Source organism: Acipenser ruthenus, chromosome 41, assembly GCF_902713425.1.
Source record: "Acipenser ruthenus chromosome 41, fAciRut3.2 maternal haplotype, whole genome shotgun sequence".
Classification (NCBI taxonomy): Eukaryota; Metazoa; Chordata; class Actinopteri; order Acipenseriformes; family Acipenseridae; genus Acipenser; species Acipenser ruthenus.
Window position 1 is genome coordinate 4,315,201 of NC_081229.1, and position 27,917 is coordinate 4,343,117.

Here is a 27,917-nt window from a genome sequence, read left to right on the forward strand (position 1 = left end):
GAACTGACTGCAGCCCCAGTTTGATACTGGAATGACATGAGATGGTGCAGATGGAGATTTTCCTTTACAGAGCAAGAAAGCGTTTTTTTTAGGCAGCAGTGTAAAACAGAATACAAATGCCCAGTTTCTGGATGCATCCATCGGTCTCATGAGAGATTATGTAAATTGAGAATAAAAAGGTCACAGACGCACTCTTTTCAAGATTCTTATTTATAATATTTATAATCACTTTTATTGGTTTTCCCTTGAGTTCCATACATCACACTTCAGGTTAAAGCATTGTATCAACACAAAAAACAATGGAAGTGCATAATTTATCCTTTTTATAACCTCGACAAGAGCATGATTTGTAAATTGGGGAAAGATTTAATTAAGATTTACCTTCAGTTAAAAGAGAGAGAGAACTGTAAGGCCGGGTGCCAATAAATAAGGTCTGGATTTAAAATAAAGATGAACTCTAATCGACTGGTTTTACAGACCCCGATTAGCATTAGTCTTGGATTACTTTACCTAAAATAATATTAGTTCGTCCAAGATTAGTGATAATGGGGGTCTGTGAAAGCAGGCATCAATCTAGTGTACAAAGCAAAGGGGAGTCCTGGTACTCTGAAAATCAGACCAATTCCCTTTAACACTGTAGGCAAGTATTAAATAAAACCGAAAGAAGCCATTTAAAAATATATATTAATTTCGCAGCAATAAAAGCTGCCTTTCTCGGATTTGCCCTCATCTATATAACCAAGTACCAATCAATGGTAATGAATGAAGTGATTTAAGACAATTGGAAGCTAATTTCCCTTTCACCCTGGGCCCTGACAATTTTACTGCTGCAGTGAGACCATTTTACACATTTTTCTTCCATTTATCCGACATTAAAACAAGATAAAGGGAAATACTTGAATCTTTTGGAAGGGTACAAGTTATTTTTATGGAGGGCAATTATGGGTACAACTGTAAGGTTTCTTTAAACTGAACAGCATGCAGTTCTGCACAATTAAAGGAGGAGCAGATTTTGGCCTGCTTATGATAAAGTTGCTTGTTAAGTATTTTTAAATGTTTCATCTAATTGCTGACTTGTTTAAAAGCATGGAGCTCACCAGCAGTGTCAGGGTGCGGCAGTTATAAAGGGTTCCTTTATTTTTGTATGCTGCGAAATCAATGGGTTTCTTTATCAGTCATTAAATCGGATAAGTGCAAGTTTAAAAATACCTTTCAAATGATACTTTATTTGCTTTTTTACACTTCCTTTACTATTTGATGCTTTTTTTTTAACCATTCTCAGTGGTTCTACTGCTTCAGTATGGAGTACAACGCTGCCTTTATCTGGCTTTGAGCTTGTCTGGAGAATCCTAAGTGCCAGGCACTGACCACCCTTCCTCATTGCAACTCTGCCACCCCCACCTACTTATCTATAGAAGTAGAGTAGGCAGGGCTAGCAGAACTGGAAAACTGCATTGAATGGAATGAGGAAGGCTACTCCCTGCATTTAGTATTCTCCAGACAAGCTCAAAGACAGATTAAGAGAACATTAAAAATCTATATTGGAGCACCAGAACTCAGAACCACCGAAACTGATTCCAAACACCATAAACCAGTAAGGGAAATGTAAAAAAATAAATATATAAATAAAAAATAATGAACATGATATTTGAAAATAGCTTCTCTTCAATATATTTCAGTTTTTCCCAGGAAGAATTGATGAATAGCCTAGTTACCTGTTACAGTTGCATACATAATTAAAAAATTTAAACTCCCCCCAAGTTTTATACACTCTCATTATAGTTTAGTTCAGTCGTGTAAAAATAGCAAAGTTCCCTCTATGGCAGTCAAACCCACTCAATATCACACCATTAAAATGCCCAGGCCAGAATACTATGGGAGTCAATGGGGACAAACCACTGATATCACTTTGGTTATTCTGGGAATATCAATCATGTTTATCACTTAATATCACTTTTGGGAAAGCATAAGATTGAAAGGCTTCCATGTCCTGCACAATCTGTGAATGTTTACAGCTTTGTAGTGCTGCATGATCCAATCATTCTGACTGAGCTCTCCACAGAAATCAGACGAGAGTCATTGGAGCTGATCGGGCTAATTTACCATTCAAAGTGAAACAAGTGAAGAAACAGCTGCCTGGGTTTGTAATGATTGCTGCTTTAGACTCTGGAGAGTATCAGTCCACACAAATCCAAGCAGCTGTTTCTTCACTTGGAATGGTAAATCAGCCCGACTGACACTCATCTGCGGAGAGCTTGTTCAGAACAATCGGTCTGTGCAGCTCTACAGCTTTAAGTTTTAAATTATTACAATGTGTTGCCAGGTTATTGGTGAACTCGTGATAGCTAGCTCAGCTTACTGTCACCATTTACGCTCAGAAGTGATACTAACAGAATGGGAATGTTTTACAAATACAACACAGACTTGCTTAAATAGTCTGACACAAATCAGTTGAAGTAGTGCCTTCAACTCTCAGGTATGCCATGTCAACTTCAGTCACAATACTGCTGTAGATTCAAAATCATGCGCAAGCATTCTATTTATTGCCTTCAATACTGATCAAGTGTTCAAATTAAGTTTGGTTCTTTGCTTTTTACACAACTGAATGTCCCACCCCCTCCCAGTAAAACCAATTAAAAAAAACAAATAGCTGAAAATCAACTCTGCCTGGCACATGCATTCCAATATATTCATTTTTGTTTCACGGCAGTATTTTTTTCAGCTCAACAGGAGAACTGAAGGTCATTGTGTCTCCTCTGATCCTCAGACCAGCCACCTCTCTACCCCCAGGAGCTCCAAAGCGGACGCGGAAATTAAACTTGAAGCACTCTCAAGTTTAAAAATACTTTCGCCCGAAACAAACATTAAAATACTGGAATTCATGCAAGACGGAATCTATTTCAGGTGACCATTTCTTTTACTAGGAATACACGCTTTAACTGTAATTAACAGAAAAGTGAATAAATGAACCGCCTGACTATTTACTGGCCTCCCTGTATAGAAAGGGTAAGCTGCTTCAAACAAAGTGCGTTACTCGTCTTCATAGCAGCAGACAGACATAGTGTTTGCTTTAAAGTTTTGGATATCCACTTATTTTAAATACAATATTCACACACAGTAATTATATCTGCGTTTTAGAGAAGGTGCTGTATTGAACATTGATTACAGCACCCCCTACTGGTCAGCAACAGATAGGCGCAGTTGTGAGCATCTCCTATAGCCTACCCTCTGGTGGCAAAAGATAATAGCGCAATTGCATCTAAAATGTATGGCCTTAATAGGTCGTAATATGGTTGCATTTGTTCTGTAAACGTCATTCCTGAAACACCCAGGAGACTGTCTTTATGCTGGGCAACGCAATCACAATCTCGCCCCTGTCAAGTCACTGAGATCTTTCTGCTTTTCCATGATTGTTGCCGAATAGTTGCACATAATGTATGTAGGCCTAGTGGATCACGTCATGCCACCACACATGTGCATACACTGCAGTCCAGGACATTTAACTTAAATTCTTTGGCAGGTCAGTATATACACACTTGGTTTACTGTAGTGAACCCTTTCTTCGTCATCTTTTACTGAAAGAGCAGTTTCCAGTTTGTCCATAAATAAATACAGTTTTCAGAACTTATTTTCCTGAAATGGAGCAAAGTTTTGCATTTTCAAGTCTTACCATTTTACTAAAGTTTCCTTTATTTTCGCTGACCTGAGTTCAGCCCATTTAAGCCACAATTACCACACTATAAATCAATTTCTTTTCCTATACCTGATGACAGGAAGGAAGTAGGTGAATCACATGGCGATACAACCCAATGTCCATTTTTACAGCTTGGATAGTGTCTTAAAAGCATTACCTTTTAAAGAGAACCAGGGCTTTTAAAATTCAGTTTCTTCTCTTTATTAAGCACTAGCAAAAGTATCCCTGCCCCTCTTTAAAAGAGTCCTAACCAAACCTTTAAAATCATCTTACCGCTTTTTAGTAGAAGCAACTTTATCACTGCCCCCTTTAAAGGAGTGTTAACCAAGCCTTCTTTAAAATAATTGCCCCCTCTTAAAATATTCTGTTACTAGCATTAGTAACATTATCACTGGCACCCCCTTTAAAGGACATCATTAATAAAGAGATTGACATGTGGTTCTCTAGACGTATGTGTGACATACACTGCTTGGCCACTTTATTAGGACCTGGTCGTAGCTTGCCCTGATCACAGCCTTGATGTGGCATAGACTCCACAAGGTGCTGGAAGGTGACTTGAGGGATTTAAATCCATTTGTTAATATTTCAAGCAACTAGTAAGGCAGACAAAGGACTGTGATGACGAGTAGAGTTCATCCTAAACATGCTCAATGGATTAAGAGTGAGGGAATGTAGTGAAAGATGCCTGCAGTCCGTCAGGTTTCTCAAACCGTTCCTGCACAATCCCAGCACATTTGTGATCTAGGCACCCAGAGTATACCAGGAGATTATGCCCCACACCAGGGCGATACCAAATCAAGTAGACATGTCCTAATAAAGTGACCAAGTTTCCTCATGTATGCCCTTGTTGCTTCTTCAACCCCAAGATGTGGAGCAGTGATAAATGCTGAGCAGCTTTAGCAGAACTATCTCGTCACAAAACGTACATATTTCCATTCCTGTCTCAGACACAGAAAATGAACAATGTTTTCAAGTTTAATGATAAAAAAAATTAAATAAATTAAATAAAAATCTCAATTCCATTAAGTCCCCCCCATCCCACACACAAAGAATTTCCATTCAATAGGACCAAACACCCGCCATAGCACTGTCAATGGGGTTTAGACTGCACAGTTCCACGGGACAGTGAATTGAGTCTGCAAGGTGATTTTTTAAGTATTCTGAAGGGATCCTCAGTGGTTTACAGTAGCCTCCAATTCCTTCAAGGGTGATTGATTGTATTGTATTGTACTGGGGTGGGACTGTAGCCAAGTTTGTTCTCCAATGCAGAATAGCATACAGTCTAGATGGTATCAAGTCAGATCCATTTTCTTTTGAAACACGAATCTGTGCAGTCTTGGATATACAAGGAAGGAAGCACCTACCGAATGAGCACACGCTATCCTCTCCCAATCAAAAGCCAGCAGCGGGTCCATCATCCCTGTCTGTCGGGCTTGAAACGGAGATGCAGTTTTCTGTCTTCTTTATATGTAAGCGTCAGGGTTGCCACATACACATGAATTGAACTGTCAGTTCATGTACAAGATTGAAATGTCTTATTTTTAAACTCCTTACCTGTTATTAGCACTAGCAATGAGATCACTGGTCCTTCGGAAGGATTTCAAATCTTAACTAATGTAGTTATATTCCTGTTTAGATTTGCTCTGTATCATATTTTGTTGTAATCATCAAATCCTGATGACTCTTTAAAAGGGACCCTGTGGCCTCAATAGAGCTCTCTGAAATCGAACCCCCAAGTACATCAGTGTGTAACCATTCAATCTCTTCCCCCAGCAGCAAAAATGTCATAAAAAGAAAAGCCACATACTAAAACTAGAATCCCACACATGTTGTATTTATTACATCCACCAGGGGCAGAGTTTCAGGGGGACAGATTAATGGTTACACTCTGGTATACCAGATATACTTGGAGGTCAGACATGATTCTGAGAGCTTTATTGAGACCACAGTGGTGCTTTAAAACTTCTAAGTTTAAAAAAAATAAATAAATAAATAAAGTCACCAGAAGTAACTTTACCGGAAAATGATACAAAATGAACCTGAACAAGAAAATTACATCTGATACTTCACAGCTCTTTCAGACACAGCCAGAGAGAGAACTCTGTCTTCATATCTCACAAGCTGATGCTCCGATGGTGTTTTAAGAAGGTGGGAGAATGACACCTGCCTCCCTGCCCTCTGTTATCCCGATCGACCTCCCTCTGACCCCTGCCTAGGTCATCGCTGTGCAGACTGGTAGCATCGCACTGAATCTCCCCGAGGTGCTCCACAGAATCAAATTTCTGCAGATCCGAAGCGATGGTCTGCAGACTGAGAACCGAGATATTATCAGCTGAATCTAGGGGGTGGGAGGGGCTTGTGACATCATAGTCAGCCCCTCCCACCCCGGCTCCCGGGATTGCAAGACAAGCCGCTTCTGACTCAGCCCCCACCGGCGAGCCCCGCCCCTCCCAGGATATTGGTTGGGGCAAGTCCCGTTTCTTTCTGTTGCCTCGACGACGGCGGGCGTGGATTTGTTCGCTGATTTGTTCCAGGTTCCTCAGAGCCAAAGAGTAGCGCAGTTTCACCTGGGATACTTTGCGCTCCAGCTCCAACACTTTAGACTTGTGTTCCTGTTTAAAAAGAGTACAGGAGATAACTTGTATATGGAAACATACAGAGAGGGTGCATAAGCTTTGGATCACCCACACGCGTAGCAGAGACATCCTCTGCCGCTGCTGCTTGTCACTCTGGAGAACACCAATCCATCGAAATCCAAGCAGCCGTTTCTTCACTTGTTTCACTTGGAATGGTAAATTAGCCCAGTCACCACCAATGACCCTTATCTGAGTGTCAGCACCTGATTTCTGTTGAGAGCTCAAGATGAATAAATCGGTTCATTTGTTTGCTTTTTTTTTTATTCTTTATTTTTTTCACTTTTAAAGCCATACAGTAGGCTACTATAGAAAAACCCAGTTTCCAAGCATTACAATATTAACAATATAACCGTAGGATAACTGGCTGAATTAAACTATATTGGGACAGTCGCTCTTACCTCCAGGATGTGGTTGAACTGTGCTTTGAGTTCAAAGTAGGGTTTGGACTTCACGATGACCCTCTTGAGTGATTTCTGCAGGTTCTGAACCCTGGCCTCCGCTTGCTGGCACAGCTGAGTCACTCTCTGGTGCTCCCTTTCACTGCGCAGCCTCTCCTCCTCAGCTTCATTCACCTGCCAAAGCAACACCCAGCACCCCAGAAACAGAGTCACTCCAAACACCACTCATCAGGGATTCAAACTTGCACTGCGCCCAAACGACTGGAGACTAGGGGGGTGAACTATGCATCACAACTGCTGCAGAATCACTTACAATAGGACCTCGGTTTTACGTCTCATCCGAAGGACGGAACACGAGGAGGTGAAGTGACTTGAACCGGGAACCTCCTGGTATCAAGCCCTTACAGATACTGTATTATTGAAATGGCCAGGTGCCAGGAGTTTGAACAATCAGGCCCCTGCTCTTACCTGATCGCAATGCTCATCACAAGATGAATAGGTCATGAGTCTGTAGGTTTACTAACAGGACCTGCTCAACTAGCTGTCAGGGATGAACAATTTATGTTAACATCAAACTCCTGGATCCTAATGGTTTAAATAATTTACTTTAATAAAAAGGTAGTTTTGAAACCCAGGACTGTGTTAGTGGGAGTTTCCCCCCCCCCTACTAAATATTTCAGTTTCCAGAAAGTCATTTCTGATGAAGACAACCTTGTACCTCCAGTTAAACATGGAGGTGGTTCGATCGTGATATGGGGGGGGGGGGTTAGCAGTTCAGGGACTGGAGACACTGATGTGATTGAAGACTGAATGAATGCAGCCTTGTATCAAAGCATTCTATACAGTACAATGATACCATCTGCTCGTAGGATGATTGGCAGTGTACCTTCCAACACGACAACGACCCAAAGCATAAGTCAACTCTGGAATTCTTGAAGAAAACAAAAAGATACAAATTCTGGAAAGGTCTTTGTAATCACCAGATCTCAATCCAATGCAACTGCTTTGCCCTGATTTGAAAAACACCTGCAGCCAAGCACTGCGTAACCAATCTGTCTGAGCTGAAGGAAATATGCATGACAGAATGGGCCCAGATTTCACCAACAAGATGCAACATCCTGGTTAAAAAGGAGGACATATGAAATACAAAAGTAGATGTGCCAACACTTTTGTCATGAACGAATACTTTAGATGAAATAAGTTAGTTTTTTTGATAAAGATTGTTTGTTAAATTACTAGAAATTGCGTATTTTGCTTTTTTGTTTTATTAAAAAGTGATTAAAGTTTACCGAATGCTTGTCCTTAATCTGTTTCCTTGAAGTACGGTATAATAAGCATAGGGTGCCAGTAGTCTTGTCTACGACTGTATATAAAGAATGGATGTGCAATGTGTGGAACTGTTTTGCTAGCTACAATTACTTTAAAAACTGCACATTTGAGACCTATGTAGCTAAGGGAAATGCCAAATGGGTACGATGTAGGACATTATTTTGTTAGCTGAAATTACTTTAAGGAAAAAGAGCACCATGCCCATCAATAAGGAGGACAGCTGGTATTTCTCGTTCTTCAGACACAGCAGGGCGTTGTTTAATTAGACACTTATCAAATACTTAACGTGCTTGTGTGTAAATAGCAAGGTTTGAGTGCGCGACAGTGAAGCTGCTTGTTTTTCAGGATCTCTGAGCGATGCTGTAAAACAAAGAGCACCTGCCAGGGAGAGGAGGTGAGACACCGGCAGAGCATTCAGCTTAGCATGCAGGAGAGAGATCAGAGAACGGAATGGTGCATCACGGATAATTTGGTGCCACTTAAGAAATTCTGCAGAGTTTATGGATCTTTAGAATACAGCTGATCTTTAGCGCCATTTGGTGAACTACAGTGAGCTAGGTTGTGCTTTTTGGTCCAGAATACAAACGGCACATGCATCTATTACGATACAAAATATAATTTAAAGAAATTATCACGATTCTACAATGAATCATTACACCCCTATTAAACATGTAGAATGGGTGATTTATTCAGAAAACATACCATTTCCCATATGCTGTATATAACAATAAATAGTTTCTATGACACGTGCTCACTGCTTATACAAAGTATATTTTCATATTTAATACGCAAATCCTCAATGAAGTTTTCATATCCCAAATTAAGAAGGTTAGTTATTATATTAAACACATTTCGATCATTCCTAGATGGCACATATTATTGTATCACAGCGAGATAGGAAACACAGGGAACCACTAAGCTGATATATAGTCTGTAATGCCAGCCTGCCCCCTCTCCCTCCCTGCCCCAGTCAATGCACAGGGCAGGCCGTTACCTTGGAGGTGGCGTGGTTCAGCATCTCTTGCCAGGTGGGGTCCAGTCGATTGCTGTCCGCCATTAACCCTTGCTCTGCCACGTACACCATCTCCCGCGCGGCGTTGTGCATGCTGACGGCTCGCTCGTAGCTCAGAGCTGCTTTCTGCGTCTCCTGCTGGGCCTGGCGCAGGCAAAACACAGGGAAACAAGCAAGGCGTCAAATTCCCAAGGAACAATGGTCACCATAATGTTCTCCGGTACCTTTTATGAAACGTGGGTCTTTGGTATACAATCTGGAGGACGTTTGGGTCCATTTCCAAGGCTGTTGGATTGGAGGCGCCATTTTGAATATGTATTTATCTTTTTACAACAATCTAGTTTTAGTTCTACATCTGCTTTTACATGGCTTTGAGCTTGCCGGTAGAATCATAAGTGCCAGAAATGAACAGCCTTCCTCATTCTAATATAATCATGTGCAACTATGTCAGCCCCACCTACTCTCTCTGTCTCTGTTTATATAAAATGAGTTGAAAGGTCATATAATTTCATGATTTAAATAGTGCGCGGAAGGCTGTTAGTCCAGGACACTAAGATTCTCCAGGCAAGTTCAAACCAGGTCAAGGGAGACTTACAGAAAAAAATTATGATAACTCAACAATTCAGCAACAAAACCCAGCACCACTCAGAAGGATTGCAAATAGAGCGCCTTCGTGCAATCGGCATGTTGGAGGCTGGACTAGGGCAGTGTACTGTGGCTCACTGTCTTGGGTGCTCACAGCCAGCTTTTTCAAACCTGGCGAGACGGTATAACCAGACACACAGTGTGACAGGCCACGAACTGGGAGACAAAGAGTCACAACACCTGCCCAAGATCGACAGATCATTTTGCAGCATCTTCGTGATGTCAATTGTTAATCAGCACAATAAAAAGTAACTGCGCCTGCTCTAAAACAGAGTTAAGTGATACGTTTCTTTTGATGCTTAGTGTATGTATATATATATATATATATATATATATATATATATATATATATAATTTTAGCTAAAAGAGCCAGCTGCCCTACATATCTACATATATACCTAAAAATAAAAACAACTATATTTGAAGCAACAGTGTTGTATTGTGAGCCAAAGTGTAAGGGTTTCCTTTCTCTATATAATGTGTGTATGTGTTGTATTGGGATGTGAGTGTTGTATTCCAGAGTTATAGACTGACCTCTTTAGCGAGTCTCCTGGCCTCATAGTAAGGTCTTGCCTTCTCTATACAAGCCCCTAGCTGGGATCCTTGAGCATTGAGTTTGCGTGCCGAGTCTGTCAGGATCTTCCTATAAGCAGAACGAGCTTCCTGTGAAAAAAGATTTTAAAAAGCACTGAAAAATACAGGACTTGGGAGCAACACATTTTTTTTTTTCATTTAAAATCTCCCAAGAAAGTTTACTTGTGTTAATGTCTTAAATAGTTTCATAAGCACCAATTTGTGACCAAACACACATCAGGGGTCACAAACCAACTGGAGAATACATTTCTCAACACTCACTCGAGAGCGTTCGCCAGCAGAGAGAGAGAGAGAGAGAGAGAGAGAGAGAGAGAACTTCTATTCTAAGGATCGCAGTGTATCCAGATCACTCACCCTTCTTGCAACAATGCTGATTTTCTGTTCCCGCATTTTGCCGCTCATTTCCAGCAGAACACCAGCATTGTTGCAGAAGGGAGCATGATCTGGATACACTGCGATATTTAGAAGATGTATCTTTCTTCTGGCAAACATAAAACAAATATTTTTTGATACCTATAAAACCTGTAGGAGCCTGGACCTCGTGCAATGGATTTGTGCATCCATAGTCTAAAGCAGTTTCAGAGATGGAAATAAGACTCCTGTTGCATTCCCGGTTGTATTCCTGGCTTGATTAGCAGTGACAAGCTCAAGTGTGTCTCATTCAACTCACAGTAAAACCGGCACTGGATCAAACTGCTATGCAATGGGAGTTTTATTAATATAAAAAAAAATCATGCGAAGTGTATTTTATTGAAAAAAAAAAAAAAAACAGTCTTCCAAATAACATGCCATTGAATTGGACCTGATGTCTCATACTCACATCGAGTTGCAGTTCAAGATTGTTGATTTCTTCACTGGCCTGATTCAAGTGCTCCAGCTCCAGCTACGAAACAGAGGGAGACAGAGGTTTTTAGGTTTCTGAACAGCACCTCACCTGCTACTGCAAGTCACGTTTCCTTCAAAACTGCACTTTGGAGACCTAGATAGTGCATGGAAGTGCTCAGCAGACCTGAGGTCAATTACAATTGTAATTGTGTAATTGTGTAATGAATTGCAATTACAAAGTAATTGTAATTGAACCTTGCGTAATTGTGTTTGTAATTCCCAAATGATTGCTCAATTACAGTTCGATTCCACACCTTTCCAAGCTTAATCTTTCATGGTTCCATGTTGTGTTTTTTATGCTGAGCAAACATTCTCCTTGTATTTTCAACCACTTTTAGTGACCCCGTTTGTTTGAAAAAAAAAAAAAAATTCTATAGTGTGTTTGTGTATTTGTACCTGCGATTCCTGCTCAGTAGAATGAACAGAGTAAGCATGTTCATGTGTGGAGTTAATTATATTACTTTGTAGTGCAATTGTAATTATTGCAGCATAACTGTAAATGTAACTGAACATAATAGCTCTGTAATTGTGATTATAATAGAGGTCTGGTCTGTCCTTTGACAGCTACAAGCACCTTGGGACGCTTTCACCCCAGGTCAGGAGCTGAACTTCAGTTCCAGTTGCCTGCCATCAAATATGTAAGCAAGGCTAGATGAGCCAAAGCATTATTACAGAAAGAAGAGACAGCGCCACCTAGTACACAACTGTGTACTGCTAGATCTGTAAAAGTCTCAAGACAGAAGGGTCATCTTTTCACTAGACCCCTTTATCCAAGGCAACTTAAGGGTGTTACAGGGCAGCACAGGGTTACAATGCAAAAGCAATATTTAAATACAGTATAGTTTACAGTGTGCACAAATTTGGCAGGCAACACAGACCTAAAAAAAAAACAGCATTTGTATACACCAAACAGAACACCTCTCGTTAAGCAGGAAGCCTCAGGGTTCACCCTAAACACTACATTTTCATTCTCCGCCAGCAATCAAGTTTTTACAATTTTAATCAATTTAACCATCTGATTAACAATAATAAAATGGTTAGATGACATTTTAAAATGTACAAAATACAAACGAACATGCATATCTAATGAAGGCACAGGTATTGAGTTCTATTAGGACATGACTAGCTCAAAGGAAATCTGGTGAGTTCCAACAGTTTATGAATAGTTTTTGGTATACTTTGATGCTCTCAGCCTCTAACATTGAGGGACTTGGCAACAGACTCAATGGTCCCAGAACAGAGACACTGCTTCTCCTTATACACCATGCTATTTCTCTTATAAGCAACAGAGCAGTCTTTAAATCAAACACTGTTACAAAGCTTTAACCAAGCAAGGCTTTGAGAATTTAAATACCAACCAAACTACGAACAAGCTGAGGGAAAACTGATGGTGGTTTGTATGGAGTTTTGAATGAAATGAGAGCAGAAACACCTTTAAAAACGCCACGTTAAGCGTTCAAATCCCATGTTCTTACTTCTCAGCAATTATAGTCTCTGTCCCAGCATCTAACCAAGGTTTCACATCCCTTTTCTTACCTTTTATTATTAGCAACAAGATCGACGCTTCCCCTCCCTTAAAGCAGTGCTAGCCACAACTTTTAAACCCATTTCCAAAATTAGCAAAAAAAACTTTTTATTAGCACTAGCAACATGATCATCAGGTCGATGCCTCCCTTAAGGAGTGCCAGCCACGGCTTCAATACTTTCTGATTGTTCAAGTAAAGAAAGAATGCAGTGTCCAACAATGTCATGGTGTTCGCTTACTTTAGTCTTCCACAGGTAAGCCTTTTACAGCGCACACAAGTGCATTCAATTAAACCATTTTTGGCAGTTAGCTAGTTTGCATTCCAAAGCGACTGGCTGTGCGTTCAGTTGTAGGGGCATTCATCCTTCACAAACCTGCTAGCCCCTACACGTTACACTTGATCCATATAGAATAAACAACACCACTTGCATGTTTTTTTGTATAACCTGCATCTAACCCAAGCTCGGTATATACCGATATGTGTTATATCTAGCAGCACAAGGGGCGTTACGCTAAGCAGGAAAGATATACACAGAAATACAGTGGTACAAAGCCGTTATGTTAGTTTCGGTATGGTCTTAAAAAGGAGCCACTGCATTTGTTTTTGCAACACGATTTGTAGTAAAATTAATTGTGCCGGTTGCTCGTCTCGCGTAATGATGTTTACCGGCATACCTGTATTCTAGGATCCAGTTCTTCTTGCTCGTCAATTTCCTCTTCGTCTGCTCTCTGTTCCCCCTCCGGTCCATCTGCATCTCTTTCCCCGGCTTCTGTATTTTCACCGTCCCCTTCTCCCTCTCGCTTCCCTTCTTTCTCGATTTCTAGCGGCTCTGAACTGTCGCTATGATTCTCTTCCCTCCATTCCTGGCCGTCGGGCCCCCCTGACCCGGCCGGGCTCTCACGCAAGCTCCCCGGCTCCATCTCGGGCCTAGGGAAAAATAAGCGAAACCAGAACCCGCCCGGGTTATTTTTTTTTTTTTAAGAAAAACAAAAACCAAAGCAAAACTACATATATGCTTACTGAAGTGCAATTAAATAAATATTAATGTGTTTATTTTCAAAGTCCAGGCCTGTATCTAAAGCGGGTGTATTTTTTTATTTTATTCCGATAGTTTGGACTCCTCCTAAAGCCAGACATTCCCTCAGACAACCCGGAGGCGGAGCTGGCCTCAAAATCGAAAAGTAAATAAAAACGCTTTTCTGGTTACAAAACTGTCCTCCCACGGATGCCGTATGGATTTAAACAACTGTACGGCACTATACATCTCGCCTCTATTATGAGAATGGGAAAAAGCGACCGTGAGAGATGCCATCTTGTTACGGCACGGTATGGTTGCTCATACTACTCTCCCAGAATACACTGCCTGTGCAAAATGCTTGAACAAAACATGGCAGAGCTAGTGTTTAACTACCAGTAGGAATTGGATACAAAACTCAATAGTTTAATACAATTCTTTAAAAGATTGGAAATCGGTTTAGACACAGCATAACAAGGTAAGTGCATTTAATATTGGCTTTGTTTTCTTTATGGAGTGTTATGAAACCGTTATCATATTTGCTCCAATGTTTTGCGATGGTTAATTAATAATTTGATATTTTCAAAACTGTACATCATTGCATTGCACTACACACATAATAGTTTACCTCGTTCGCGTACAGTATACTAAGTCTTGTTTGAATGCGTTGTTGTTGTGCATAGTTAGTTTTCAGACGCACTGTTAAACATTGTTGGGGGTAATTACCTCTATGTATATTATTAAACTGACATACAATTCCCTGAGCAATTTGCATGTCTTACATTCAGGTTTTCGCTCCCTGGGTTATAGTTAACCTCAGCAATGCCTTTATCATTTAGGGGGAAGCGGCTGTCCGGATACTGAGGTACAGTTGGCAAACAGCTTCGTGGGAGTTCGGTCTGTCACCCGAATATTTAGAACTTGGTGATGATTTGGGCTAATTTACCACCGCAAGTAAAACAACCTAAGAAACAGCCGCTTGGGTTTGTTATTGTTATTATTTATTTATTTATTAGCAGACGCCCTTATCCAGGGCGACTTGTGAGACTTTGAATTGTAAATTAGACGATCAACACCAATGACCCACTGAAGAGCTTACCCGAATAGTCGTTTCATATGGGTCTCCAACACTGGTTCTGGAGGGCCCCATGTTTTATAGGTGTCTTTACGTCATCAATGGCTACAGATCTTGAACACGTGTTAATCTTGACTAATTTAGCTAATAATTGGTTCACTGAGGGCTCGGTTGAAATGAAACTCAGAAGACCCTGTAGCTGTCCAGGACCAGGGCTGGAGACCCCTGATGTAGAGTGGTACCCCTACTGCCATTATATTAGACCCTGCAGGGTTAGAAACCTCCACGAGTCCTGCACCCAGTCCTAGGTTTCAGAACTCCCCTTGTTTCGGTGCGTTATTGAAATCAGCAGGTGCCAGGAGTTTGAACAGCCAGCCCCTCCTGCTAAATCTGCTCTGACACTTGAAAAAGTCTCACCTGTGAGAGTGCAGGTTGACTGTTAGGAGTTGTTCATGCAGCAGTGTGGAGCAGTGGTTAGGGCTCTGGACTCATGGGTTCAATCCCAGGTGGGGGACACTGCTGCTATACCCTTGAGCAAGGTACTTTACCTAGATTGCTCCAGTAAAAACCCAACTGTATAAACTGTATGTAAAAAATAATGTAATTGTATGTAAAAATAATGTGATATCTCGTAACAATTGTAAGTTGCCCTGGATAAGGGCGTCTGCTAAGAAATAAATAATAATTATTATTATTTATTTCTTACCAGTTTCATAACACTCCAGTATTATTATTATTTATTTTTTAGCTGATGCCCTTACCCAGGGTGACTTACAATTGTTACAAGATATCACATTATTTTTACATACAATTACATTATTTTTTTTATTTTTTTTTTACATATTATTTTACATACAATTACCCATTTATACAGTTAGGTTTTTACTGGAGCAATCTAGGTAAAGTACCTTGCTCAGGGGTACAGCAGCAGTGTCCCCCACCTGGGATTGAACCAACAACCCTCCAGTCAAGAGTCCAGAGCCCTAACCACTACTCCACACTGCTGCCCCCATAATGCAGCTATAAGGGAAGGAACGATATGTTTAACAGGGGCTGCTCAAACACCTGGCTACAGAATCATTGAAATAATATAATTGATGGTAGTTTGGAAACCCAAGACTGGTTGTAGGGCTAGTGTGAGTTTTAACCCTGACATGTGTATGACACCACCCTCATTTACTGCTACTCATTCTTGAAAAAGAAAACAGTCACTCGTAAACTCCAACAAAAACCCACGCTCTGATACTGAGTGCACAGGGGACGTCCGGTCTAGCTTGCAACCTCGCCTTTAATTAGCTAAACCGCTTCTTCACTGTTGCGTGTCTCTTTGCAGCCATGAAACTACGAGAGCAGCTCCGGTGTAAGAACTTGCACGAGTTTCTGAAGGAGTTGAGCCCAGCCGTGCTGGACCGGCTCTACAATCATCCAGCCACCTGCCTCGCTGTCTTCAGGTAATACAGACACAACACCCATTGCACAACGGGTTTAGTAAGCAACGTTTCCATCTGCCACTGGGACTGAGTTTGAAAGAGGCTTGAAATCAGACTCATTCATTTCCCCACTGGACTGGCGTTGATGGCTGAAGTTTAATGCTGGCTTCAGGGATCAGCTTATTTGTGCCCTCCCTGGCACATGAGCACACAATGGCGGCGATGCTGGCTGCAGGGATCAACCGCAGTGCAGCCTGTATGTATATAAACACCTTGACAACACTTTTTCAATGTTCTGCAGGGAGCTTCCCCAATTGGCTAAGAACTATGTGATGCGGATGCTGTTTCTGGAACAGCCCCTCCCTCAAGCAGCAGTGGCCTATTGGGTAAAGAAGGAGAACCAAAAGTAAGTGTGAAAGGTCGTCTCCCTGGCAACCGAGGGGACTGGACTGGTTTATTTTTCCCCCTTTTCCACTGGCTGTGAAACTGTGGCCTCACAGCATTAAAACAACCCTGGAAGTGTAACGAATTACCTGAAAACAGGGCACAGTAATTGAGAACTTTCTTTAACCTAAAGTGGTACCAGACATCAGAAAATATGTGTTTTGCTATAACTGCGAGTTTGTGACTTAAGTAGCTAATGGAAGTGTAGGAGTATTTACAGTCATCCCTGTTGCGGCTCCCTTGACTCTCAGCGTGTGTTTGTGTATTGACAGGGATCACGAGGAGAGCACTGGTGTGTTGAGTGGACTCAGGCTGTGGCACACACAGCAGCTGCCCGGAGGCCTGCAGGGTTTGATACTGAACCCCATCTTCAAAGACAACCTGAGGATAGCCCTGCTAGGAGGGTAAGGCAAGCACAGCATTCACAGCTTCACACAGGAGCACCGGGTTTGGATCTGCAGGGGAGGGGCATTAACCATACAGCAGAGAAAATATAGCAAGTCATATTTGTTCAGATGGTTTCTTCTTAAAATCAATCAATCCATCTTTATTTATATAGTCCACTTGTGAAAATGTGAATAAATGAGAAAATATATACATAGATAGGAAAATAGATTAAAATATTTTGTATTTCATTTAATCATTAATTTGAAGTATAAACTAAATGTATAAATTTCATTTAAAAGTAATACAAATGTATATTATAATAATGAATATTTGCCTCACAAAATTACATTAGAAAACTACAAATCCCAGCATGCCTTAGCAGCATCAGTGGGGGGTGATGGGAACCGTAGTTTTAGTACAGGTTTTTACTGTAAACAACTGCCATTGTGATCAGCCTCTCTCTTTCAGAGGGAAAGCTTGGGCCGATGATACCAGCCAGTTCGGGCCAGACAAGCATGCCAGAGATATCGACTCCCTGGATAAATACGCGATTGAGAGATGGGAGGTGAGACACAGGTGTGCACTGGTATCAGAGATAGATCACAGGGGCAACTGCACCTACCTCACTGCCAAACCATCTGCTGCTCGGTACACACAACTCTCTGTGTTACTGGCACAATGAGCAAATCAAGAATAATTGCCCACAGGGGGAACGATTGAAGCCCAAATCACATGATTAATTAACTACATTCTGAACTAACTACCTAATTAACTGCATCACATGGAAGCGCCAGAGCTGGTGCTCCCTGTAGAATCCCCAGCGAAGACCGTCGACTTCGCAGAGTCAGGATCCTGCGCTCCCCTGACTCTGTGACTCACCGTGCCCTTACCAGGGGAGCAGCAAGGGGACTCCCGAGTTGTTCCCTATTCCCTTAGGAAAGCGTGGTCTTAGTAAAGCCCACAGTGCCCCCCTTCATGAAAGTCCACAGTGCCCCCTGCTGCTGTTGTTGTTGTGTTTTTTTTGTTTTTTTGTCCCCGTCTGCCACCTGCTGGTAGGAATAACAAAGTGCAGCTGGTCAGAAAAACACAATTGCGTCATTTCTGTGTTGACGGGCAATCAGAAACTTAAAAAAAATCGAATTTGGAAAATCTGCAGTTGGATCAAAGTCATCAAATAATTTTAATTGAACCACAAACAACAGCGCTTCCATGTTTGTAACTGAATTTAGACTTGCATATTGATCAACTGCTGGCGACTACCTCTGTCTGTGTAAACGTAGAGCAGGTGGGATGGGCAAGGTTGACAGGTCACATGATGTGAACGGAAAGGCTGTCCAGTCCCAGCACTTAGGATTCTCCTGACAAGCTCAATATTGGAACCCAGAACCACTCGGAATGATTGCAAACACCATCACATAGTTAAGGGGAATTACAATGACTGCTAACTCTTTAATTAAACATGTGATCTGCACATACATTCTATTATTACTTGACCTGTTCTGTGCAAATGCTACGTTCAGGACTCTACAGCTCTGGTCTAAAGTTTAGTACCACCTAGAATTTTAGGATTGAGACATTAAAAAAAAATTTAAAACATTTTGATCTTTTATTTAACATTGTGTAATATAATAATATTGCAAGAGTCTACCGGAAGGCATGTTAGTAGCACAGTATTTAATGTTAGATTTTGAAATTCCATATTTTTTCATTTCTGTCATGTTTTCATTAAGTACATGGATAACTACAAAGTGGTATGTAATTCAATATGTTGGCGTAACATTATCAGCAGGTTTCATTGGATTTTTATGTAGTGAATTCTAGAGGTTGATTTAAAACTTACTGCCATAGCTGTACATTGGTGAGATAAACCACAACACAAAAATCATTTTTAGCAAAAGAATCATGCCAAAAGCCCATTGACAAATATCCTAATCATTTAAAAGAGGTTATTGTTGCTAAAGGTGCCTCAACTAGCTATACATTTTATTTTCCTTGTCAGGGTATGAATACTTTTGAATTAGAATTTTTTGAGTTTTGCAAAACAATAGCTGAAATAAATTGTAGACATCTATTTCTTGTAACCTTTTCTTCATCCACAAAACCAAAAGCTACAAAAGATTTTTCCCTAAATTTCTTTGTTTGAGAAATTTCTAGAAATTCAAAATTTCCACTGGGGTATGTAAATGTTTGATTTCAAACTGTAGATATAACCCAAGTGATGTCTCTTTCTTTATCATGATCCTCACAGCTCCAATTGCTGTAGTCCCAGCTGTGGAGTCGGGGAATGTTTATATGACTGACAGACCTGTTTAAACAAGCATATTCACAGCCTGTGTCGGAATAATTATAGCTTGAAAATGCAATTCTGTGCTTAATCTAAAGCTGTGAGTTCTGTATGGCCACACATTCAGCTAGCTGCAAGAATTAATTAGAAACGGACTACTAATTACCAAGCGTAAGCGCTGTCTTCAAATTACAAAGCCCTACCACCCAGCTGCTGTCTCCACCATTAAGTCTCAAAATTTCAAAGACTGGTTTTTAGAATACAGCTGTAGAGAGGCTTTGATTTTCCGTGCTGACAAACTGACTTTGATGTGCTAGCTATTCCCCTTTCCTCTTCCTTCCTTTCCCAAAGGCATTTCACAGGTACAAATACAGCAGAAATCTCTTCATCTAGAAAGGCGAAAAGCCTGTTTTAGCTCGAAACTTGAACAACTTAAATTGATTTTTGAACCTTTTTTCAGTATTGACAACAAAAGTGATTTAGTAGTCGATTTTGTCATGCGTCAAGTGATTGTGAAGTCATTGCACAGTGTGCGATTTCAGATGGAGTCTGTATGAAGTACCAGTGCAAGATGGTTTAATCTGTAGTTTCTGGTTCAGCAAATGAATACCAATGACAATAAACTAGACGTGGGCTATTTCCAACTGTAATATTTTCCATACGAGCTACAAATGTAGCGAGCCTGAGTGAAACATTGATCGATTGATCGTCCTGTCTGCAGCCTCCAGTATATATCCTAACAGCAGCATGTTTTCAGTTGCATTTGAAAGCTTTCTGTTGTGTTTGCTTCGTGCCGATTGCATCTCTTTGGTGTGCAGGTGATTCTGCACTTCATGGTTGGCTCCCCCAGTGCAGCAGTCAGTCAGGACCTGGCCCAGCTGCTGATCCAGGCTGGGCTTATGAGAAGGTAAGGGAGATTCGGATCCACAGCGGTACAGCGTATAGAGGAGGCACCCGTGCTTACCAGTCTTTACATATGTCCACAGAACCTCTCATCCCGTTGTGATGAAACTTGGTTAGGACATTCTTTAACACTAGCTATTGAGAGTATCAGAATCTGCACAAGGTCATCTTGGGGTGTTTTACATCTCAATCAATCAATCTTTATCATTTATATAATGCATGTAAGATGTATAGTATAGGCTAGACTGTGAAAATGTGTTTTTAGTCTAGTTTTAAAAGCAGTAACAGTTGGTGCTTCCTTTCAGATCTCTGCAGTTCATTCCAATGCAGTTCATTCATTTTGCGTCATCAGTATATTCCTAATGTCTTCCAATGGTTAACCCTTTACTGCCCTGGTTATGTTATATTGGACAAAAAATGCTTTGTATGCATGTGGAGTCTCGCAGCTAAAACAAAGTACAGCTCGCCAGACACTTCAGGAACAAATAGTAAAAAGCTTTAAATTTTTTTTTTAGTGTCATCAGAACTATTAAACACTCAGTAATGCTGAGTTTAGGAATAGAAAAAGAAACTTGATTTCAGTGACAAACTTTTCGACTGGAAGTATTTTTCAACCTCTTCAAAAACGACATTGAAAACGGCTTCTGGTCAAAACTTTGTTAGTATTTCTAAATACTAATCGGGCAAGTTTAGTTCGATTGTATTATAATGCTGCCTAATATAAGCTGCTGTAATACAGCGTTTTATTAGCAGAGACAAGTGACTCTCAAAGTGCTTTTATTTCAGCGAGTTATTTAGTTTTCAAAACCTCTTATTGGTAAAACTACATTTGTTTGTGGCTTTGCTATAATCCAATTGCAATGAAAGTTTGTATTGGGCTAAGTCTCTCTCTGTTTCTCTCCCAGTGAGGCCGGGGATGCCCCCTGCATTACCTCTGCTGGTTTCCAGTTCCTCTTACTGGACACAGCCTCCCAGCTCTGGTACTTCACACTGCAGTATCTCAAGACAGCCGAGGTAGGGCTAAACCAACTCTACTGCACACCCCCCACATACACCCACCTCTCTGAGACATGGTACACTCCACAATCCAGTAACAGCAGATAATCAGTGCTGACAAAGACATTAGTTAATTATCCCCTACCTGTGATGAAATCCCTTGCAAAGGGGATACACCGGAGCCAGTCGTATGTACCCATGTCACACATTTTTCCATATTGTCATGAAACTTGAGAGTATTATATACTGGTACAACATGGAGGTTTCTATCTGTCCATGCATCTGTCCAGCTGTATGTTACACATTTCTGCGTGTATCTGGCAAACATCTTATTAAATTGTGGTTTGTTCTGTGCTCACTATTGATGTACGTCGTGGACATGAGCGTTTTCATCACACTGCTAGCTGTGATTTTTCATTTTCAGCTGTGGCTTTAGGGATGTGTGTTACTGCTTGTTAGTTATAGTAAGTTCAAGCAGTGATGCTGTAATCACACTTTGTCATGACATCGCTTCCATGTTTTCCTTTTACTTTTAAATTCCGCAACAGGGACACATTCCGGCTACTGCCACACTTTGCTGTATTCGGCTACTGCTCTCGATCATAATTCTGTTTTCTGTGTCTTGTACTTGATTTTACTCTTAAAGGTAACTCTATTTACGTTTTTTTGCAATTGCTCTTATTTGAAATATTAAGTTGAACTGCTGTTAGTCGTGATCGCTCTCAAACGTAATTATGTACTGTTCTTTTTATTTTCTCTCATTTTAATTAGCTTTTACTTACTACTAATTTGATTGTATTTTATAACTGCTCTTATGTGTAATGTGATATTTTGAAATGTGATACTTTGTAAAAGCTGTAAGTCACTCTGGATAAGGGCGCCTGCTAAGAAATTAATAATAATAATAATAATAATAATAATATGCCTGGTACCCAATCAGACCGTGTGATCTACAGCAAAGGAACCAGGATGTAGAAGTCTGTCTATAGCGCTGTATTTCAAATATTTGCATATTATGAAAAAAATAGTGAGATTCCTCGGTCAATTTAATTCAGAACCAGTTAAAGGGTAAGAACCTTTTTATTTTATTGTGTTGCATGTTCCCATGTATTGCTACAACTGTTTACATAAGGTGTGTATTGTTTTAATATTTTTTTTCATTTTTACCACTTTTTTAAACTTTTAAATTGCAATCCCCTCAAGATGGCTTCCCATGTACCTGCATGGACCTCTCAGAACTACTTTTCCCATCATCCTCCTGCTCACTGGTAAATCCATCTCAGTTACATATGTAAGCAGGAGGATGATGGGAAATGTAGTTCTGACACAATAAAATAAAACGGTCCTTATGTGCCCTTTAATAAAGACTTGAATTCCATATTTCTGCTGTATTTGGAAGTGGCAGGTTTGTTGATGCTCCTGTTCCTTGTCGTTCTGCAGTCTCGAGGGATGGACCTGGTTGAAATCCTCTCCTTCCTGTTCCAGCTCAGCTTCTCCACTCTGGGCAGGGTAAGCACAGGAAGTGAGGTGGCTGGGGGTGGGGCTAGTGGTGTAGTCGAGCCGGAACTTACATAATAGGCAAGCTTAGTCACGTGACTCCTCTCCCGCACAGCTGTCTGAGTCAGTCAGTAGTCCTCTTGATGCTATGAAAAGAGCATTAGGAACTTCCTCTATTGTGAACTACTTCTTTAAGAAGGCTGAATGCTGACAAAGACGACAGCAACCGTGCATCATCTACGACTGCGGAACAAACACAGCTCTTCCCAGAATGTCATATATTGAAGCGGCTACTGTAGTGACCGTGAACCACGAAGATAACTCCACTTTCCACGTGGCATCCTCTCAGCGATGCAAAACGTGGCTCAGACATCATTGTTCTGCCGATGACACACAGACACATAAAGTACAGCGTTCTGAAAAGATGGAGAAAGACTGTGTGCAAATACTTGTAGAAATGAGCGAAATGCATTACCTATCACATGTGTTACTAGAGGTTCAGAATACAAATAAAATGTGAATTCATATAATATTTCTTGTTGAAGAAAATCTGTATTTTAGTGGCGTTCCATTACTTTTAGGGCTACACCACTCAAAAAATGTGCTGAAATGTATTCAAAATTCAATTTACAGTCAGACTCTTAATATGACTGGGTCTGAGCTGTGCAGTCAGGTTTATGTTAGTTTTAGACAGACAAGACTTATGCCTAATCGCACCATGAATTCCAATAGGTATTTGGTCGGGACCCCAAAATTTAGCCGCATGATACAGACTGTAGAGAGGCTGGATTTGATAGGCTTTCCATTTCTAATATGCTTTTATTAAGTGACATGAACTGGGTTGTATGACCTGTTAAATGTGTGACAATAACCAAAGAGATGACAGCTGGTATAATCTGGAAGGACATCTCAACGTGGTGATAACAAAGGTCTGGCTGTATCTATAATATCTAATTGCACTGAAAGTTGTCAAGGACCTTCTTCAGAATGCGTCGTAATCGAAATCAGGGCGTAAAGCGACGTCTGTCTGTCTGTCTGTCTGTCTGTCTGTCTGTATGTCAAGCTGTCAGTGTAGGTCTCCCTGACAGCCCTTAATTATGTATCATTCTTTCTTCCCAAACTCTAAATGGGCCAACATACAATTATCCTTAACTGCACAGCGAGACAGTCCTTGAAATCAATGTGCTTCGGCTTCAAGTTTCATTTCCTCACTCGAAATAGCTTTATTGACTTTCCAGTGAAATCAAAGCTGATTGCAATGTCACTTTGCGGCGAGAGAGAGAGAGAGCGCACGTGCAAGTGTATGTCAATACTTAGGGATTCTGATTTTAAAGTAATTGTAGCAAACAAAATAACTTCACCATTTTGCACTTTCATTAGCTACAGCAAATGTGCAGTTTTGAAAGAAACACATGTTACAACATACCATGTATTTTCTTTTGAAAAAATTAAACATGTAGCCTTCCTGTACTTTTTATACATTTCCAGCTGCCTGATTGAAGTTAGTAAAATATTAAAAGGAGTTGACAAACGGAACCCTAATTAATACTTAAAGCGCAGCACAGAAACCAGAAGCAATGGACACAGTTGGAAATTAAGTGACTTAGGACAGATGAGAGGATACACTGAGAGGGGGAGGGTATAGATGGGTTACTCAGCCATGTTGTTGATGCTGAATCACCCCACTTGGCAAAGGAACTAGGAACCGGACAAGCATAGATAGGCTGAATAGCTTCCTCTCATTCGTAAATGTCTATTCTTCCAAATTTCTAGAAGACTACATTTCTCTAAAAGGATGGGTCTGTGTCTCCCCCTCGTGGTAGCTTGTGGTAATATCATCTGCAACATCATTGAGACCCTTAAATGCAGCCTAGAGAGAAGATCATTTCAACTAATGCACCCTCTGAGATTAGAGAACAGACCAATACTCAAAAGTTCATATTTTGTTAATGAAGCTGAAGTGTGTGTTCTGGTACAGTTTTGAGATCAGGACAGAGATTCTGAGTGACTGTAAGACTCGTTCTTGTACAGCAGTTTTCTTGGTTTTGTTTTTCAGGATTACTCTGTTGAAGGGATGAGCGACTCCTTGCTAACTTTTCTGCAGCACCTGCGTGAGTTTGGACTTGTATTTCAACGCAAGGTACGGTAAAGGAACTCTACTTCCACAGCTACAAGCTTTTCTGTTGAGCGAAAATGCTCACGGTTATTTAGGGTAAATCCAGAATCTCACACTTTTATATTAAAAATGGTATTTATTGGACCTCGCCTTCCCTATTAAATGTACCTCTTATCATCATCACATTGAAATATCCTAGCCAAAATATAATGCAAGTCACTGGGGAGAAATCCTGTTGTTGTTCCCTTTCTGTAGGCATATAGACCTTGGACCTAAATATAATGGTCTCTATAGTAGTACAGAATCCTGCAGTCATTTTTATAAACAAGATACTTCTATACTTTCTAGAAGTGTTCATTTGGTAGAGGTTGAAAAAGTAAACTCAAATATTATTTACTGTGTCTGTTTCAGAGGAAATCCCGCAGGTATTACCCCACACGCCTAGCTATCAATCTCGCTGCTGGCGTTTCAGGCACCTCTGTGGACGCCCATAACCAGGGCTTTGTTGTCGTGGAAACCAACTACAGGATCTACGCCTACACAGGTCAGAGAGAAGTGGACCATGGGTTAACAAGATTTATAGTCGAAACTTTGTTATTATTTTTCTCCTACATTTTCCAATGATTGACTTTCCTTCCAGTTTATTAATAAGTAGGTCTCGGAGTGGCTCAGCTGGTAAAGGCACGGCCGCGTTGTGTGCAGGGCAACTGTCAAGCCAATTGCCCCTGTTACCTGCCATAATCAATAGATGTTCCCAAGCAACTGAACCCTGGAGGCCAGGGCCATGGCTGTACATGACTAGAAGGGGGCGCTGTTTGAGGTAACCCCAGACAATCATCTTCCCTAACCTAGTGGGAAAGCCAGTGCAGGGCCCCTTGTTGATCCCTAGCCAAGATCAGCAACTCTGCGTGGACGGGATTCATACCCTGATCGCGTGACTCTCCCTGCACTCCAAGCCCGACAGGTTGTGATGATGTCGTCTTGGTGTTTTGTTTCAGAATCGGAGCTGCAGATCGCCTTGGTGGCTCTCTTCTCAGAGTTGCTCTACAGATTTCCCAACCTGATTGTAGCCCAGGTGACAAGAGAAAGCGTGCAGCAAGCTATCGCAAACGGGATCACAGCCGAGCAGGTACTGAGATTACTGTGCGTCTTTTTTTTTTCCCATAGGAAAGCTGGGAATGGACCTTGACTATCCCAACGGATGGCATGGGTTCTAGTTTGAAGTCGTCCTGTTTTAGTGATCAGATTCAAGTGGAGATTTATTGCTTTGTTGTTGCAAAAACTAACTATCAGTGGACAGGCAAGTGTGTGGTAAACGTGAAAATCATCTTAATTCAAGATCCTCCCGGGGTTATTGTTGAATTATTGAATTCTCTGCCTGTTTTTTTCAGTGCAATACGAGAACAGCTATTTTACACAAGTCATTCAACTGTTTTTTGAGTCTGATTTCTGAAATAAGGCACTTACTACTTTTGTATTTGATTCATTTGTTTAAATGTGTGTCAGACTGCAAATCCGAGAATGCATTTTCTTACCTCTTATTAGCTTTGGAAAAATATCTTTGGTCCCCCTGAAGATCTTTTGATCCTTTGCCTTCAATTTGCAATATGCAGGTATTTCAAACACAGAGATGACAAGTTGCTGTTTTTATCCCTCTCTGGGTACAGTGATGGCACTGTGTCACAATTTACATTGTTCCATATATCTGAAGAACCCCTTCTGTAATTGCCACGAAACCTGGCATCAGCATTTACATCACGGATATGTAGAGGAGTCAGTCAGTTCATCCATCTGTATGTTACTTTTTTTGCACAGAAACAGTTATCAAACTGAGATTTAAACATGTCATTGCGAACTCTTATTCTATACAATTCTGTACTTCCTGTTGATGTAGGTCACGGTCATCAATTTTTTCGTCATCGTGATGGCTCTGATTTTGAATATGCAGCTGTGGCGACGGGGAGGATGGATGCTACTGACACGCTTGTTTTAAGTGAATGTCTTCTCTCTTTTTCAGATCATTCACTTTCTCCGAACGAGAGCTCACCCAGTCATGCTGAAGCAGGTAGGCTCTAGTCCTTTGTACTCCTGTCATATGAATACAAGAATACACCATGTATTCTAACCAGTGCTTGCTGTTCCCAGACTCCAGTCCTGCCTCCTACCATCACAGATCAGATTGCACTGTGGGAGCTGGAGAGAGACAGACTGCAGTTCAGTGAAGGTAAGACGCAGAGCTATGGAAACACATTGGTGTGTCTTTCAATAGCCGCAGTGTTGAAGGAAAATCCAGCAAGATTTTAAATGTTACCAGCATTCCAATTTGAGCCTCGACTGGTACAAACTAGGGGCAGTCCATCTCAGGTACTGGGAGTCCACTAATGGCACGTCACGTGATTGTGAAACGTGCGGCTTCAGATGGTGCAGTTGCAAACCATTAACATGTAAATTATGTTTTAGAACATTAATAGTTGGTTAAAAATCTAAGCAGTTTTAAAATACAGTGCACAAACAGAAAACTGTTGCAAAACAGTGATAGTTTTACTGTTTATAACACTGCATTTCTCTTTTTTCAGGCGTTCTGTACAATCAGTTTTTATCACAGGTTGATTCTGAGGTCCTGCGGAATCACGCCAAGGATTTGGGGGTACTGATCTGGGAGAACCCCCAAAACAGAGTCATGGTGGTCACCCAAGCCGGCCACTCGGATGTCAAGAAGTTCTGGAAAAGGCAGAAACATTAGCTCGCACTGGAATCTTGTGTAATATATTTTTGTCAAACCTTGTTTTCATTTTTAAATATTGATATATAAAAAAAATTATAATAAAAAAAGTTAACATTCAAAACTTATGCGGTTGTGTAAGTATTTTTGGATATCTGTGTTGGCTATATCTTGGGAACCTTTGATAAAACTTGGCATGCATTCTTCAGGGTATACATTAATCTGTCCAGTTGACAGGTGTCTCTAATGGTATATGACTACTGTCTTTTTAAGTTAATCTGTCTAATTGAAAGCGAAGCAAGACTTTGGGTAGGCATGGCAGTCTTATA

The 27,917-nt window shown here is 40.8% G+C and overlaps 2 protein-coding genes across 5 annotated transcripts; one reads left to right on the forward strand and one right to left on the reverse strand.

Moving 5' to 3' along the window:
* Window positions 1-194: 194 nt before the first annotated feature.
* LOC117968251 (SH3 domain-binding protein 5-like) lies at window positions 195-14,876 on the reverse strand. Of its 2 annotated transcripts, none has more exons than XM_059010889.1 (7): window positions 14,834-14,876; window positions 13,394-13,646; window positions 11,129-11,191; window positions 10,249-10,377; window positions 9,052-9,213; window positions 6,729-6,902; window positions 195-6,306 (listed from the first exon to the last, which is right to left on the reverse strand). In XM_059010889.1, the coding sequence occupies exons 1-7, from the start codon at window positions 14,848-14,850 to the stop codon at window positions 5,809-5,811; spliced, it is 1,296 nt and encodes a 431-aa protein (XP_058866872.1). In that variant the 5' UTR covers window positions 14,851-14,876; the 3' UTR covers window positions 195-5,808. The 2 variants fall into 2 exon arrangements, with proteins under 2 accessions (XP_058866872.1, XP_058866873.1); XM_059010890.1 differs by lacking the exon at window positions 14,834-14,876 and adding an exon at window positions 13,740-13,848.
* Window positions 14,046-27,778, forward strand: LOC117433964 (general transcription factor IIH subunit 4). Of its 3 annotated transcripts, XM_059010887.1 has the most exons (15): window positions 14,046-14,212; window positions 14,574-14,599; window positions 16,143-16,260; window positions 16,541-16,645; window positions 16,956-17,087; window positions 17,539-17,635; window positions 20,173-20,261; window positions 21,163-21,271; window positions 22,694-22,762; window positions 24,807-24,890; window positions 25,278-25,410; window positions 25,865-25,995; window positions 26,884-26,931; window positions 27,012-27,090; window positions 27,443-27,778. In XM_059010887.1, exons 3-15 carry the CDS (start codon window positions 16,145-16,147, stop codon window positions 27,607-27,609), a joined length of 1,359 nt encoding a protein of 452 aa, XP_058866870.1. In that variant the 5' UTR covers window positions 14,046-14,212; window positions 14,574-14,599; window positions 16,143-16,144; the 3' UTR covers window positions 27,610-27,778. The 3 variants fall into 3 exon arrangements, with proteins under 3 accessions (XP_058866870.1, XP_033912322.3, XP_058866871.1); XM_034056431.3 differs by lacking the exon at window positions 14,574-14,599 and having other exon boundaries at window positions 14,090-14,212; XM_059010888.1 differs by lacking the exons at window positions 14,046-14,212; window positions 14,574-14,599 and adding an exon at window positions 14,605-14,717.
* Window positions 27,779-27,917: the final 139 nt, after the last annotated feature.